General features: G+C 42.5%; 2 protein-coding genes across 7 annotated transcripts in view; one reads left to right on the top strand and one right to left on the bottom strand.

Annotated features, from left to right (window-relative positions):
* PPM1E (protein phosphatase, Mg2+/Mn2+ dependent 1E) overlaps positions 1-5,027 on the top strand; it is a 136,819-nt gene extending 131,792 nt beyond the window's left edge. The window contains exon 7 of the mRNA XM_084803276.1: positions 95-5,027. Within this exon, the coding sequence (XP_084659402.1) occupies positions 95-1,146 (1,052 nt within the window). The 3' untranslated portion in view covers positions 1,147-5,027. The remainder of the gene's footprint in view (positions 1-94) is intronic.
* TRIM37 (tripartite motif containing 37) overlaps positions 1-14,737 on the bottom strand; it is a 133,833-nt gene that overhangs the window by 26,473 nt on the left and 92,623 nt on the right. The gene's annotated exons all lie outside the window — the stretch shown is intronic.

The raw sequence follows: 14,737 nt of genomic DNA, 5'->3' as shown, positions 1-14,737 counted from the left end.
TTAAGTTAACTAACCTCAGTATTGACCATAAGCATACTAAGAAGTGAGGTGAGCCAGAGTATGCCTTCTGACTGCATTCCCTTCACTTCCACAGGAGATGCTGAACACAAGCCATATATCTGTGGGGACGCAGATTCCGCCTCCACTGTTCTGGACGGGACTGAAGACTACCTCATTCTGGCCTGTGATGGCTTCTATGACACCGTGAACCCTGACGAGGCAGTGAAGGTTGTGTCTGACCACTTGAAAGAGAACAATGGCGACAGCAGCATGGTTGCCCACAAATTAGTAGCATCAGCTCGTGATGCGGGGTCAAGTGATAACATCACTGTTATTGTGGTATTCCTGAGGGACATGAACAAAGCTGTAAATGTTAGTGAGGAATCAGATTGGACAGAGAACTCTTTTCAAGGAGGGCAAGAAGATGGTGGGGATGATAAGGAGAATCATGGAGAGTGCAAACGCCCTTGGCCTCAGCACCAGTGCTCAGCACCAGCCGATCTAGGCTATGAGGGGCGTGTGGACTCATTCACTGATAGAACTAGCCTGAGCCCAGGGCCCCAGATCAACGTGCTGGAAGACCCAGACTACCTAGATCTCACACAGATAGAAGCAAGCAAACCTCACAGTACCCAGTTTTTGCCACCAGTTGAGATGATTGGCCCTGGCACACCAAAGAAGGCAGATCTTAATGAGCTAATAATGGAGGCGAAATCAGTCAAGTCATCATTGCCTGAACGGAGTGGTGCTGGAGAGTCTCTGGCTTCTTTTAATTTGGGTTCAACAGGGCAACAGATATGCAGAATGGAGAGCTTGTCTCCTGTCTGTTCGGGGTTGGAGAATGAACAGTTCAAATCCCTGGGGAAAAGAGCGTCTAGATTGTATCGTTTACGCCACCACTACTCCAAAAGGCAGCATGGATTCAGGTTTAATCCAAAGTTTTATTCATTTCTTTCTGCTCGAGAGCCTTCTCACAAAATAGGCATTAGTCTCTCCTCACTCACTCGAAGTGGGAAGAGAAACAAGATGTTACGAAGTCCTTTGCCATGGAGGGAAAATAGTTGGGAAGGCTACGGTGGAAACATGAAGATAAGAAAGTGTAACAATAGTCCATGCCCAGACCTTCCCTGGCGCTATAAAATATAAGACTTTTTCTTCAATGTAGGCTAGCTAGCTCTCTCAAAAATAGAACTATCAGAGTAGAAACAAGGTAGACATTTTTAACGTTCATGTGCTTCACTATGAATCCACGGATGGCTCAATCCTTAAGTGTACATAGGTCTTTAGGAAACTCAAAATAGTGTTTTCGATCTTTAAAAAAAAGTATTGGCGGTTTCACTAGCAAAATTATTCAACTGGTCCCTGTGATGTGTCTCTACACCTACACATAGCCCCCCTCCACCATCCCTTCACGTCACTAGTGGAAGCTTAAAAGTTATTCCAGTCAGAATATATGGTATGGAAATCGCAACCATCTGGTCTGATGTGCCTAATCTAAAGGAACAATGCAGAATTACATTAAGTTGGGACATGTCCCTCCAGATCTCGGGGACTGTGAAGGATCCCTTCCCAACTGTTTAGGTAGATGAAAGACTAAAAGCCACATGGGTCTTAACTGCTAATGAAAGATGCAGTAAACCAGTACCAAAGTGTCATATTCTCAGAATTGGGAGGCAGTATACTACAGTAAAATAACTTATTAATTTTTCATAGAAAGCGAATGGCAACTAACTATGAACATTTTTAATTAAAATGCCTCAGAAAGTTTTAGTTATTTGAGAGTTTCATAACCTGTTATGGTGCTTTTGGTGGAATTTTGTTACTCATCATTTTAGAGACCACCGTCAGCTGGTTGTAACCTATGATGCTAATGTTTTTCACAGTACCTTCATCTCAGGAATAAAAGTGGTTTTGCAGAGATGATATTAGGTACGGTATAAGACTCAAATGCCATTTGAAAAGAGTTGTAAAAAGAGCATTTCTATATTTTCTTCTTCTTTTTTTTTAAAGTTTACAGACAGCAAAGGCATATATTATTATAATATAAAATGTAGTTTGGAAAATGAAAAAAAAATGACAGTTTTAACTTCTCTAAAATTGTTTTCCCCAAGGGAATGAACTAATTGGTATGAAGGAGTCCGAGTGCAGAGGAGAATGCAGATTACTGAGAGCCAGGGCTGTTTAGTTATAACTGACGACGAGCCAGAGTCCAGCTACCGCTTCAGACTACAGTGACAGTGCTTCTCATTTCAATACTTAAGTTATAGTCTATAGTTTTACATCATCTATCTTTTGCCATTTCTACAGTTTCAGAGCAGAGACAGCAAATACATGATCATATTTGTTCAATGGGGCAGCCTGGGTTCTCTGTCAGAATGTTTCCCTGTTCCTCACACCCTCACCCGGGGCCAGCCAGGCCAATAGGCAGGAGTAGCTGCTAGAGCCATTGCTCACACAGTGGATGCGCTGCTAGTGCTCCTGCTGAGGCACAGCCACTGCCCAGTTATGTTCTACCTAACACTATAAATGCCGCATTCTCCAGACCCAGAGGACTAAGATCCCCAAGTTTCAGAGACAGAGATGACTGTAGCATATCACAGGTACAGTAGAGCTACATCAAGTCACTAGAAACCATAAACCTAGCTTCCTCTCAGCAATGATCACACTGTTAATATACACCATTTGTTTTCTGTTGACCTTGGAGTCATTTATTTTTCACCTCAACAACGTTAGCATTTCATCATCTTTCTGATGCTCTGCCCTATACTCGGGACCTCACTCACATCTGCCCTTTTCTTTTTTTTTTTTTTTTGAAGCCCAGATCTACTGACAACCCACCAGGTTCAGGATCAGTTTCAAATCAAACTTCTAAGGAAACAAGCAAACAGAGGCAGCAGAAAGAACATGGGTATACATCATATCCCAAAGTAGCTAAGTACATTAAAAAATTTTTTTCCTGTGGTTATCTGTTAGAAATGATTTTGATCAGAATGAGGGGAAAAGACTCTGAGGTGATATGCTTTTTATCAGTGGGGTAAAGAACCGGTGGATAAAACTGGGACAAACAGACCCATTTTGAAAGGTCTGGGGTTTGTAGGTCTCACTACACAGCAGTGTTAACTCCATTTCTCACTAGCTCTCTAGAAAGTAGAGAAAAATACTTCTAGTGTGGTCAAGTTAATAAACCAATATTGTAAAAAAAAAAAAACTTCATTTGTTCACAACATGTGTATTTATAGGGTAGTTAGGTACCATTTGTAAGGTAAGTCCTTTAACATTCTATAATAATAAAGTAGTGGTTATTGGCCTGATACATGCTGCTGTTGGTTCTATAACCAGACAAGAAGCAGTGCTTTGTGAAATGCAGTGTTAAACCTTAATGCCACTGGTGATAGGAAGTAGTTCCCTTCAGTTCAAATCCTCTGCCCTTATCTGCTGCTTGCTAATGTAAGCAATAAGTAACCCTCTAACTAATGGTATCTATACATTTATGTAACTTATACTTAATGATGTTGTATCTGGTGATTGTAAAAATATTAGACAGATATAAAGTATCTATACAATATATATTAACTGTACATGCTGAGGTATAGTCTGTGAATTATGTGTTTTGTACCTCTATTTCATTGTGCAATTTAGTGGTGGTGAAAGTTCTACACTCGTTCCTTTAAGAGTGGCAGTATCACTTTTTCAATTAACATGATCTGCATCAACTTGTTTGCTTGCTAAAACAGTTTTGTTAAAGTAGGAAATAGCAAAACAAACATAAACAAGAAAGTGTAGGATCTGATAGGAAAGCCGACTTCAAGTCACCAACTGAGGTTACCACTCCTTGTACATTCACTGTGAGTCGCAAAGGGCATCGGTCCCTAATTTAAAAGGTTTCCTTTTATAGATATGTATATTGGGAAGGATATCTGAGGTTGGCAACATTACAGCACCAAATACTGGGGCTATTAATTCTATTCATGTCTGTACAACAGAAGTCAGACAGAAAAACATGTATATACTTTTTCTTTACCTACAAGTGCCATCCATTGTCCTTGAAGTAATACAATTAGAGTCCATGTTGCATTTAAGTAGAAGGCGCCTTGAAAGTACATTTCAAAGGACAATGTCAGTAATGTCAACACTAAGTCTAACCCTGACCACATTTACAGTGGTTCAGCATCAACACTGCATTTCCATGACCACCACCACACTCCATTGCTAGAACACTGTGCCAGAAGGAAGTGCAACATCAAAGGGGCAGATGAAAATGATGCCTGATGCAGACAAACTGCTGTGCTTCAAGTGCTTCCTCCCCATCAAAGGCTTACTCAAGTTTTGTGAGGAAAAGGAGTAAACTATTTATTTACTTATTTATTTTAGCTTTTGGAGACAGGGTTTCTCTGTGTAGCTTTGGCTGTCCTGGACTTGCATTGTAGACCAGGCTGGCCTTGAACTCACAGGGATCTACCTGCTTCTGCCTCCCAAGTGCTGGGATTAAAGGTGTGCACCACCACCACCCAGCAATCATTTTATTTTTTAAACTTAATTTGCTCAATGAGCTTTTTCACCTATAAACTTAATTTGCTCAATAGTGCTGACTGAAAACAAAAACAAAAACAAAACAAACCTGCCATCTCATTCTCCAGCAGCATTTTAACTGTTTAAGCCTATTTCTTACACTAATTAGAAACATGAAGGAGGGAGGAGACTCCACACTGACACAGCAGGCACTCCTGAAAAGGAAATACTTTAATAACTGTGATGTATTAGATAATGCAGATGCATCACTGTAATCCCTCTAGGTGCTCTTGGTGAGAGACAAGCTTTCTCTTGTTCATGACATTTCTCTGCAAAGAATTCTCTCTGGAGTGAAGGGAGTGAAGTTACGATTTACAAACCCACTCTACAGATCACTTTTGAGTTGAGTTGTAATCATAAGTGATCCTTCATGTTTTATTTATTAAAACTGTTTATTCAGGTAAGGAGTATGTTGAAATTTTGCCAATATCTTAATAAAACTCAGCAAGTAAAAACCACCAGTTATTTGTCTTATTATTAAAGTTGAGTTACCCAGTGCTTAAACTAGGCAGATCCCTCAGACTTAACCACCCCCCCAAACCCCTACTGTCCCCCCCCCCCCAAGTCTTCAAGAGGCTTTCTTCTTTATTTCTATGTAGTCCTGGTTGTCCTTGAACCCATAAAGACCCGCCAGCCTCTGCCTCTAGAGTGCTGGGATTAAGGCTATGTATCAGCACTGGAGATGGTAGGGGTACTGAGAGCTGCAGATCCAAGTGCCGCTCTAACAAGCCCCACTCACCCACAGAGGTGCTTCTGCTCCTTGTGCTTCCCCACTGGCTTAGCTAGGGTAAGAGAAAGGGTGCAGAAATAAGAGACAGTAGGGGAGATGGAACCTGTCCTGGCTTCGTGGTGATTCCTCAAAACGTCCACTAATTTTATTCTCAAATCTTTGCACTCAACTGCTCAAGCTTTCCATTCACATCAAGTGAGTGGTGGATCTAAGTCTTTCTGGAGGGTTTGTCTACAGGAAGAGGTGCAGAAAAAAAAATGTAAAAGAAGAGTAAAGCCAACTATGTAAGACACTTGAATCTAAAGCACTGGTTCTCAACTTGTGGGTCATAACCCCCGAAGATCATTTGAAAATACAGATATTTATATTACAATTCATAACAGTTGTTTAAGGTTGGAGTCACCACAAGGTAAGGAGGAAGTGTATTAAAGGTCCCAGCATTAGGAAGGCTGAGAACCACTGGTCTAAAGGGATAGACCCAGTTAACACGCCATGACTCCTTTACTAGTAAGATGTATTTCACAGTTAAAGCAATCTTTTTCAAGACAGGGTTTCTCTGTGTAACCCTGGCTGTCCTGGACTCACTTTGTAGACCAGGTTGGCCTCGAACTCACAGTGATCCACCTGCCTCTGCCTCCTGAGTGCTGGGATTAGAGTCATGTACCACCATGCCTGGCTAGTTAGAACAATCTTTTTGTTTGTTTGTTTGTCAAGACAGGGTTTCTCTGTGTAGCCTTGGCTGTCCTGGACTTGCACTCACAGAGATCCACCTGCCTCTGCCTCCCAAGTGCTGGGATCAAAGGTATGTGCCACCGTGCCTGGCTACAACAATCTTAAACTCCTAATTTCTTTGGTAAAGTACTTGCCAATGTGTGTGGCCCGGGCTAAGTCCCAGCACAGAAAAGACATTGAGTTGATTATAATGTCACCTGGCCCACCCCACCAATGACCTGAATTCAGACCCTAAGAACAGCCAGTAAAGGACACTTCTTTGTGCTTTTGGAGCCTACTTTTGCTTGGCCTCAGAATAAACTTGAAGAACTTTTATTTGTATTTCAAATAAATTCTTTTCTGTTTAAATATTCTTTAGTAACAAAGAATTCCTCCTTGAGCAGTTGGATTTAGTGTTCCCCTTGGCTTAGTTGCAGAATGACACTCCACCACAGAACCTCCAGGTAAAATGTGTCTTGACCTCATGGTGTAAAAACAGGTCCTGAATCACAGGGACTATCCAGTTTTTCTGATCCTTTTTTTTAGAGAAAGGGGGGAAATGTGGAAAGCTGTCAATGATCTCCATTTGGAGAAATCGTCTTTCCAAGTGCGAACTGGCGTGCAACTGGAGATGACAAGGCCCCTGCCTTCACAGTGGTGGCATGACAGCTAGAGCACAGAGGGCCAGTCAACCCAGCAAAGCTGCTGTGGACACAGCAGCCGGGGCGGGCTCAGTGAGGCAAGCCCACAGCGCAGTCTCTCCTAGAGACACCACCTGTCTACAGTACTTGTGCAGTAGTTCTGGTCTGGTAGGGAAGCAACAGGGGCTCAGCCTAATGTGTCAGCCAGAGAAAAAGTTTTCACAAACAAGGCAATGTGATGGATATAAACTACAGAGTGGCTTGCAGTACTTACTGTTTGCTCATAAGCTTCCTCAAGTAGTTGGTTTTCTTTTTGTTTTGTTTTGTTTTGTTTTCTAACTTTTATAAACACTGACTGGACAGCCAAGTGTTCCCCGGCTGAGGTGAGAACTAGAGGTAGGATGGGAAGTCTTAAAATGCCACCATGGGAGGACTATGCATAAAGAATAGTTCCCACAGTTTCCCGATTCCCAAGGTTGTGGTTAGGGTTTGTTGTTTTGTTTTTTCGAGACAGGGTTTCTCTGTGCAGCCTTGGCTGTCCTGGACTCACTTTGTAGACCAGGCTGGCCTCGAACTCAGAGATCCACCTGCCTCTGCCTCCCGAGTGCTGGGATTACAGTCATGTGCCACCTCACCCAGCATGTGGTTAGGTTTGGTTTTCTATGTGTGACTACTCACACTGAGGAGTGGTAACTAGAGCTGAAGGGAGACACAGAACTGTCTTGACTGTTTTCTAAACTTTCTATAGTTAGAAGTCAGATGCAACATTTTAAGTAGGGCTGGAAAGATGACTCACTACTTGAGAGTAAATACTGTCTTTCCAGGGGACCTGAGTTCAATTCCCAGCACACACACTGGGTAGCCCATGAGGACTAAAATCTCCAGTTCCATGAGATCTGACACCCTAGTCTCAGAGGACACCCACTCACATGCACATAGCAGCACACAGGAACACATGCATGATTAAAAACATACCATTAAGATTTTAAAAATTTTTAAATAGTTCACTATTCTCTGAATTATGACTTAAAAAATTACACTTATCAAGCTTGGCATGATGGCACACTCTTGTAATCCTACACTTGGGAGACTCAGCAGTTTTGAGGCTATTCTGGGCTATCACATAAGATCTGGTCTTAAAACATGAAGACCCAATATTTTAACCAATTGTGTGTTTTACACATTTTTTAAAAAAACACCAGTATTTTCATCTTCTATGATGTAGATTTAAAGGAACACTTCTTCTACTCTTCAAATGAGAAAGAGCCAGGTTAACTAATACTTTTCGGCCCACTGAAAAGGAGAAATCAAGCATCCTACTAAGGTCAGGAAGGAGACAGGAGACATGCTTTGCTCCATTTGAAAGTTGTGAGCAGAGGCCGGCACTCGGGAGGCAGAGGCAGGTGGACTGCTTTGAGTTCAAGGCCAGCCTGGTCTACAAAGTTAGTTCAGGATAGCCAAGGCTACACAAAGAAACCCTGTCTCAAATAAACAAACAAGAAAGAAAGTTGTGAGCAGCCACTAGAAACAGCAGGAGTAAAACAGTAAAGGTGGAAAGATACAACGTCCCAGCAGGCTCTGGATACTGCAGAGTCAGGGACTCTCGCAGGGTTTTCTCTGCAAATCTACAACAAAGACAAGGAAGGGTCCTAACTAGTATCTACCTACTGTGGTAAAGACCCAGAACAGATACAACAGACTAGGGAAAGGCCCAGAACCTCACCATAGCCCTTTCCCAATGTCCTCAGTTGAACCTACATGGTACTTCAGTGTGTGTGCATGTGCGCATGTGTGTGAGAGAGGAGACGGAGACTGTGGTTCCTCACACTGGGGAGGAGTCACTAGAGCTGAAGGAAGACAACAGGAAAGAAACCCTTAACCCTGAGAAGGGACAGGAATGTCACCAGGCCTACAACTGCAAAGTAGAAAGTTAAGTGAGAATTCCTTTCCCAACCTAGAGCTTTTGCCTAAAACTATAGCTTAATCAAAGAATGACAGCCCCACCCTAGCTCCAAGCAACAGCAGACTTCCTGGGACAAGGACAACCAAGTGACAAAAGCACAAGAGAGGATCTGGGAGCATCACTCAGTGAGTGCCGTGTTTGCCGGACATGAGTAAGACCCTGGCCTCAATCCCAGCACATCGTTTTAAAAAGTACACAAAGATAGTCTCTGAGGTGTAGTATGAAGGATGCTGTTCACTTAGGGTCACAGGAGACACTGGAGACACTGCTCTGGCACTGTAATCCCAACGAGGAATACAATGTATTGCTACTGGAACTTAAGATCACTGAGGTTAACATGACAAGCCCTGAACCAGCACCGCATCTCATCAGAAGGGCAAAAACCACTACCAACATTGAACTGGTGCAACCACTACAGATTTCCTTTTATGAGGTCCCATAAAAACTTAAAAATACACATGGCTCAGCTAGAACACTGCTGGTTATACAAAGGAACAGGCCCTACCACTTATGCAAATCCATCCCCTCTCCGTTCCCCCACTATTCACAGTAGCCAGGATATGGACCCAGCCCAGAGCCAACAGGGAAAAGGTAAAAAATACATATGGCATCAATACATGGAATTTTATTGAACTCTAAAGAACAAATAATGCCATCAGCAAGAAGATGGATGGAATTGCAAAACAATGAGATGGGCCAAGCTAGGAAAGACAAGTATGTTTTCAGCTGTATGTGGAACCTAGATTTAAACTTATACAAATGCATAAGTTAATTCCCTGACACATACAGAAAACACACTGAAATAGAAAAGGTATTATGAGAGGGAGAGAGGAGACCTAAACAGGGCAATGGGAATATATGTCCTATAAAAGCAGGAAGGGACCAGCAAGGCAGGGAGAGGTACAGGGGAAAGCGGAACAAAGCCTATCTACGCATGAAAATGTCACAGAGAAACCTGTTACTTCCTGTGTAGTGTTGGCTGCCCTAGATTCTCTCGGATACATAGCAATCCTCCTGCCTCTACCTCCTAGAGCGGTACCCTGCAGGTTACTTCCTTTTCTAACTAAAAAGAGTATCAAAAACTGAAAATAAACAAGTGTATGGAAATATAACTAAAAACAAACAACAAACTCAAACACTAACAAATCTAGTGTCCCTAGGACCCGGCTGGCATCTGATGCTGCTGACAGGAGACAAAACAGTAGTCCCTCTCACAAAGTTTATCTGCTTTTTACAGTCAGCATCTACTTACATGACACAGTGCAATCAACAGTGGCACCACCTTCTTGAACTTAGGCCAAACTCACAGATTTCAGGCATAGTCCTGTACAAAATGAATCTGCTTCAAAGACCGGCTTCAGCTCAGCTGACTCCATGTTTGGGGTTTCTATCATGAACTCACTACAGCCCTGCACAGAGCTCAGGAAAGCACTGTGATTGCTGTTTCCTGCTGAAGAAAGGGTGCAACTATGAACCAGCCAAATGAAGACACATCAGGGAGGTTGAGGGTCCCAAATGTGATGTTTGCCGTCGTAGCAGGTGACCTGCCCGGCACACTGATTTACAGTGGCACCATGCTGCCGAGCTGGCATCCACTCTCAGGCTTCTAGAACCCACAATTTTGTGGAATTCCATCAGCTGCCTGGAATCAGATGATCTAGAACCTTATCAACACATCACACTGCTGGCTTTCTGGTGTTGCCAACCCCATCCTGAGGCATCCTGACAGAATATACTCCCAGCAGCCGGCCCTGGTGGGAAACACCTTTAATCCCAGCACCCAGGAGGCTGAGGCAGGTGGATCTCTGTGAATTCAAGGCCACCCTGGTCTACAAACAGAGTTCAAGGACGGGCAGAGCTAATACAAAAAGAAATCCTGTCACTAAAGACAAAACAAAACAAAACAGTAATAATTATAATAATAATAAATGGATAAACGTAACTGTGCTTACTCCATGACTATACACTGTGTAAGTCTATTTATATGGTACTATGAAAAGGGAAAGTTAAAAGGACAAATAACAGGAGTAGCAGCTAGAAGTCTGGGGAGTGTTTACTGACAACAGTCCAACCACAGGGGATTTCTAGCAAGACTGAAATGCTATCGGTAGCACTGTGGTGGCCACACAGCATCTGCCAAAACCTCAAGACTATATGCCAAAGGACTAAAATTTAATGTATGCAAGTTTAAAAAATAACCAGAATGTATGTGGAGGGAGAGAATGCAGACTACAACAATTAATCTACTGCATTAGCAGTGAATCACAGTCACAATAAAAGCAGACAGGAAAGAAAGGAACTAAGGTAGTCTGGAAGCTGAGAACCTAAATTAAGTGAGAAAGTGTTTTGACATGATATACAAAGACTACAAGACCTGTGCGCTGGCTGGGTGCAGGAGCAGCATCCAACCAGGAGGCTGAGGAGGAGGGCCGCCTGAGCCCAGGCGTCTGACCCAGCCTGGGCACTGTGTAAACCCCATCTCGAAAACACATACAGAGGTGATACTCAAGGCAGCTTTTTGTTTTTGTTTTTTTCCTCACAAAGATATAGGTCAGCAATAATAAATCACTTAGTGCTAAAAAGAAAGAACAATAGACCTTCAATCCCAGCACTCTGGAGGCAGAGGAAGAAAGAGGTGAGTTCAAGCCAGCCTGGTCTACAGACCTAGTTCCAGGATAGCCAGAGTTATTTAGAGAAACCTTGGATTGTAAAAAAAAAAAAAAGAAGAAAAAAATTAGTGTGTTCAAGTTAAACAATTAAGTAAATAGACAGTAGTCAGTGATCCTGGCTTCATGTGGTTAGGTATTATACACACAGGAACACAGTCTACAGTGAGCGGGGCTGGACTGCTGGACTGACCTGTTTTCTCTCTAGGGAAAAAACTATCAATAACAAATAAAACAACAACAATCCAACAAAACTCCAATACATTTAGTTGGTATGGAGGCACATGCCTATAATCCTACTTTTTAGGAAGCTGAGGCAAGAGGACTGCAATATCCATGACATTTGGGCTACACAAGATGGTCTAAAACACAGCTTATATGCACACTGACCACTGGGTGAGGAGTGACAATTCTACAGTAACAATACATACATACCACCACTTACATTTGTGTTTCTAACATGATTCTCAGATACAAATTCCTCAAGAAGTTGAGTCATAGCTGAGCATGGTGGCACATGACTTTAATCCCAGCACTCGGGAGGCAGAAACAGGTGGATCTCTGTGAGTTGGAAGCCAGCCTGATAATACACAGGAAATTCCAGGCCAATACACATACATAGTCTCACTGTGGTAGGGAAAATACAAGGTGAGCTTGGAGCAACTGTTGCTTTAATTTAATGGTATGGCCTAATAACTTTATTACTATGCTTCTAATTATTTCAGCAGTATTGTTTAATCTGCTTTCACAATCAATAAAGACATAGGCACCTGATATATTTTAGAATAGCCTAATTTCATCTGGGGTGTGGGCAAATACTAACTCCCTAAACTACCTTCCAGTATGTCTCAGCCTCCATCCCATGCCATCTGCTTCTAATAGTTCCTCCTGGGCTACGTCCTGTCCACAGCCTCACAATTCTTGCTAATGTTGCTCCTCTGGGCCATTTCTTTCCATGTGGAACTTCAGAGTTCCTCCTCTGGGGCCATGTGGCTCTTTCCTATCCCGTGGTGCTCCTCTTCCTTCTTAATCCTCTGGTACCTGTCTACCTCTCAAGATCTTTCTCTCCTCCAAACCCCTCAACTTTGACCACACCTACCCCATTCTTCCCTGGCCCAGGTTTAGGCCTTTTAATCAACCAATCAGGAATAATTTCTTAGGCGAGGGGGGGGGGGACGGGACACGACGACGACGATGACACGTAATTAGCAATCAAATACAAAGCACCAGATCATACTCCAACAAGCATCCTTCGATTAAAATACAAAAATGTAATAATGGGACTTATTAGATCCAGGCATGGAAACACACACTTTTAATCCAAGAATTTGAGAAGCAGAGCAGGCAGACCTCTATGAACTGGATGTTACTCTATCAACTCTATCTAGGCTAATTTGAGGTTAGCCTAGTCTACACAGGGAATTGTAAACCAGACAGAGCTACACAATGAGACTCTATCTCAAAACCATACAAATCACAAAGAGTAAGTGGGGTGTGGTGCTAAGGGTATAGCTCGGTTGGCAGCACACTCAAAGCCCTAGTTCAAACACCCCAGAACTTGTAAGGCATGTGTGGCACAAGCCTATAATCCCAGTAATTCCTGAGCTGAAGGCTGAAGGATCAAAAGGGTCAGAAATTCAAGGCCATCCATATCATCTATGACAAGACTGGACATGGCACCCTGACTTAAAAAAAAAAAAAAAAGTTCCGCAAACAAGATTCATTACAGGAGCTTAGTGGTTAAGAGCACTGACTGCACTTCCCAAGGACCTGGGTTCAAATCCCAGTACTGACATAGCAGCTCACACCTGTCTGTAACTCCATGATCTGATACCCTCACATAGGCACACATGCAGGCAAAACACCAATGCACATAAAATAAAAAAAAGTATTTTTTTAAAAAAAGATTCATTACATGATCATTGGTATGGTATGCTTGTATATATGCACTAACAAGGCCAAGGTTATATAGAAAGTCTCACAACTTTCCTAACCTTTTTTTTTTTTTGAGACAGGGTTTCTCTGTGTAGCCTTGGCTGTTCTGGACTCGCTTTGTAGACCAGGCTGGCCTCGAATTCACAGAGATCTGCCTGCCTCTGGCACCACACCCAGCAAACTTTCTTAACTCTTAAAAACCTAAAATTGGGGGCTGGAGAGATGGCTTAAAGGGTAAGAGTACTGACTGCTCTTCTAGAGGTCCTGAGTTCAATTCCTAGCAACCACATGGTGGATCACAGGTACCTATAATGTGATCTGATGCCTTCGTCTGGCCTGCAAGTGTATACTGCAGGCAGAGCAGTGTATACATAATAATAAATAAATAAATCCTTTTTAAAAATCTATAATGATAAAATTTTAGATTTTTATCTAAAATTATCTCAAAACTAAATAGGACAATCTTTAAGCTTTTTATTTGTGTTTGGTTAAGCATTATAAACTGACAGAAAGAGCTGGGAGTAGTGGCACACGCCTTTAATCCTAGCACTGGGGAGGCAAAGGCAGGTAGATCTCAGTGAGTTTAAGGCCAGCCTGGTCTACAAAGTGAATCCAGGACAGCCAAGGCTACACAGAAAAACCCTGTCTCTGTGTACTAAAATTTTTTTTCAAATGAATAAATAAATAAATAAATAAATAAAATGATAGAAAGCATGATGTCCAACTTTTGAGCATCATACAGTCTCCTCACATTTGTCAACTGGGGATAATACACAACGTGTCTATCTCAAAGATTACAAAAGGACTCAAGTTGTCAAAGTTCTTCAAAAACAATATGCTAAAAAAAAATGCTCACATACATGTCTTTAATCACAGCACTTAAGATGCAAAGGCAACCTGGTCTACACAGTGGAGCTAGGCCAGCCATAGTGAGACCCTGACAAAAAGAAGGAAGGACAGATGGAGAAAGCTAGGGCGAGAGAGATGGCTCGGTGGTAAAGAGTACTCACAGCCCTTCCAGAGTTGATGCCCTTGCGCCTGCACCCACATCAGGCACCTCACAAGAGCCTGCAACTCCAGCTGCAAAGGCTCTCAAAGCCCCTTCTGGCCTCAGACATCCAAACACACAAACACATAAGTGAAAATTTAAAGTCCATAGGTATTTAAGAAAGACTTCAAATGAAATGAAAGTGAGTGGCTCCTGAAGAATGACACCGTAGGCTGTCCTCTGACCTCTACTCATGTGCACATGCACACGTGCACATTCATGACACCTTATATGAAAAAAGCACAACAGGAAAACTAATAAAAATGATGCCCAATAAAAAAAGAGAAAAGGCTTTTTTCTTTTCTTTTCTTTTCTTTTCTTTTAAAGAGAGGCAGGGAAGACTGATCATTAGGGAACATAAAAGCTACCGAGGACAGGGCAAGCAGAACAGTGTAAGGCGGCTCCCCTCATGCCTCTGCCCTTCTCCCTACCCGCCCTCAGGCACAGCCAAGGTGGGAAAAGAGCTTATGTTCT

Source organism: Acomys minous (genome assembly GCF_964271855.1).
Source record: "Acomys minous genome assembly, chromosome: 12".
Lineage (NCBI taxonomy): Eukaryota > Metazoa > Chordata > Mammalia > Rodentia > Muridae > Acomys > Acomys minous.
This window is presented reverse-complemented; position numbering and strand designations above follow the sequence as displayed.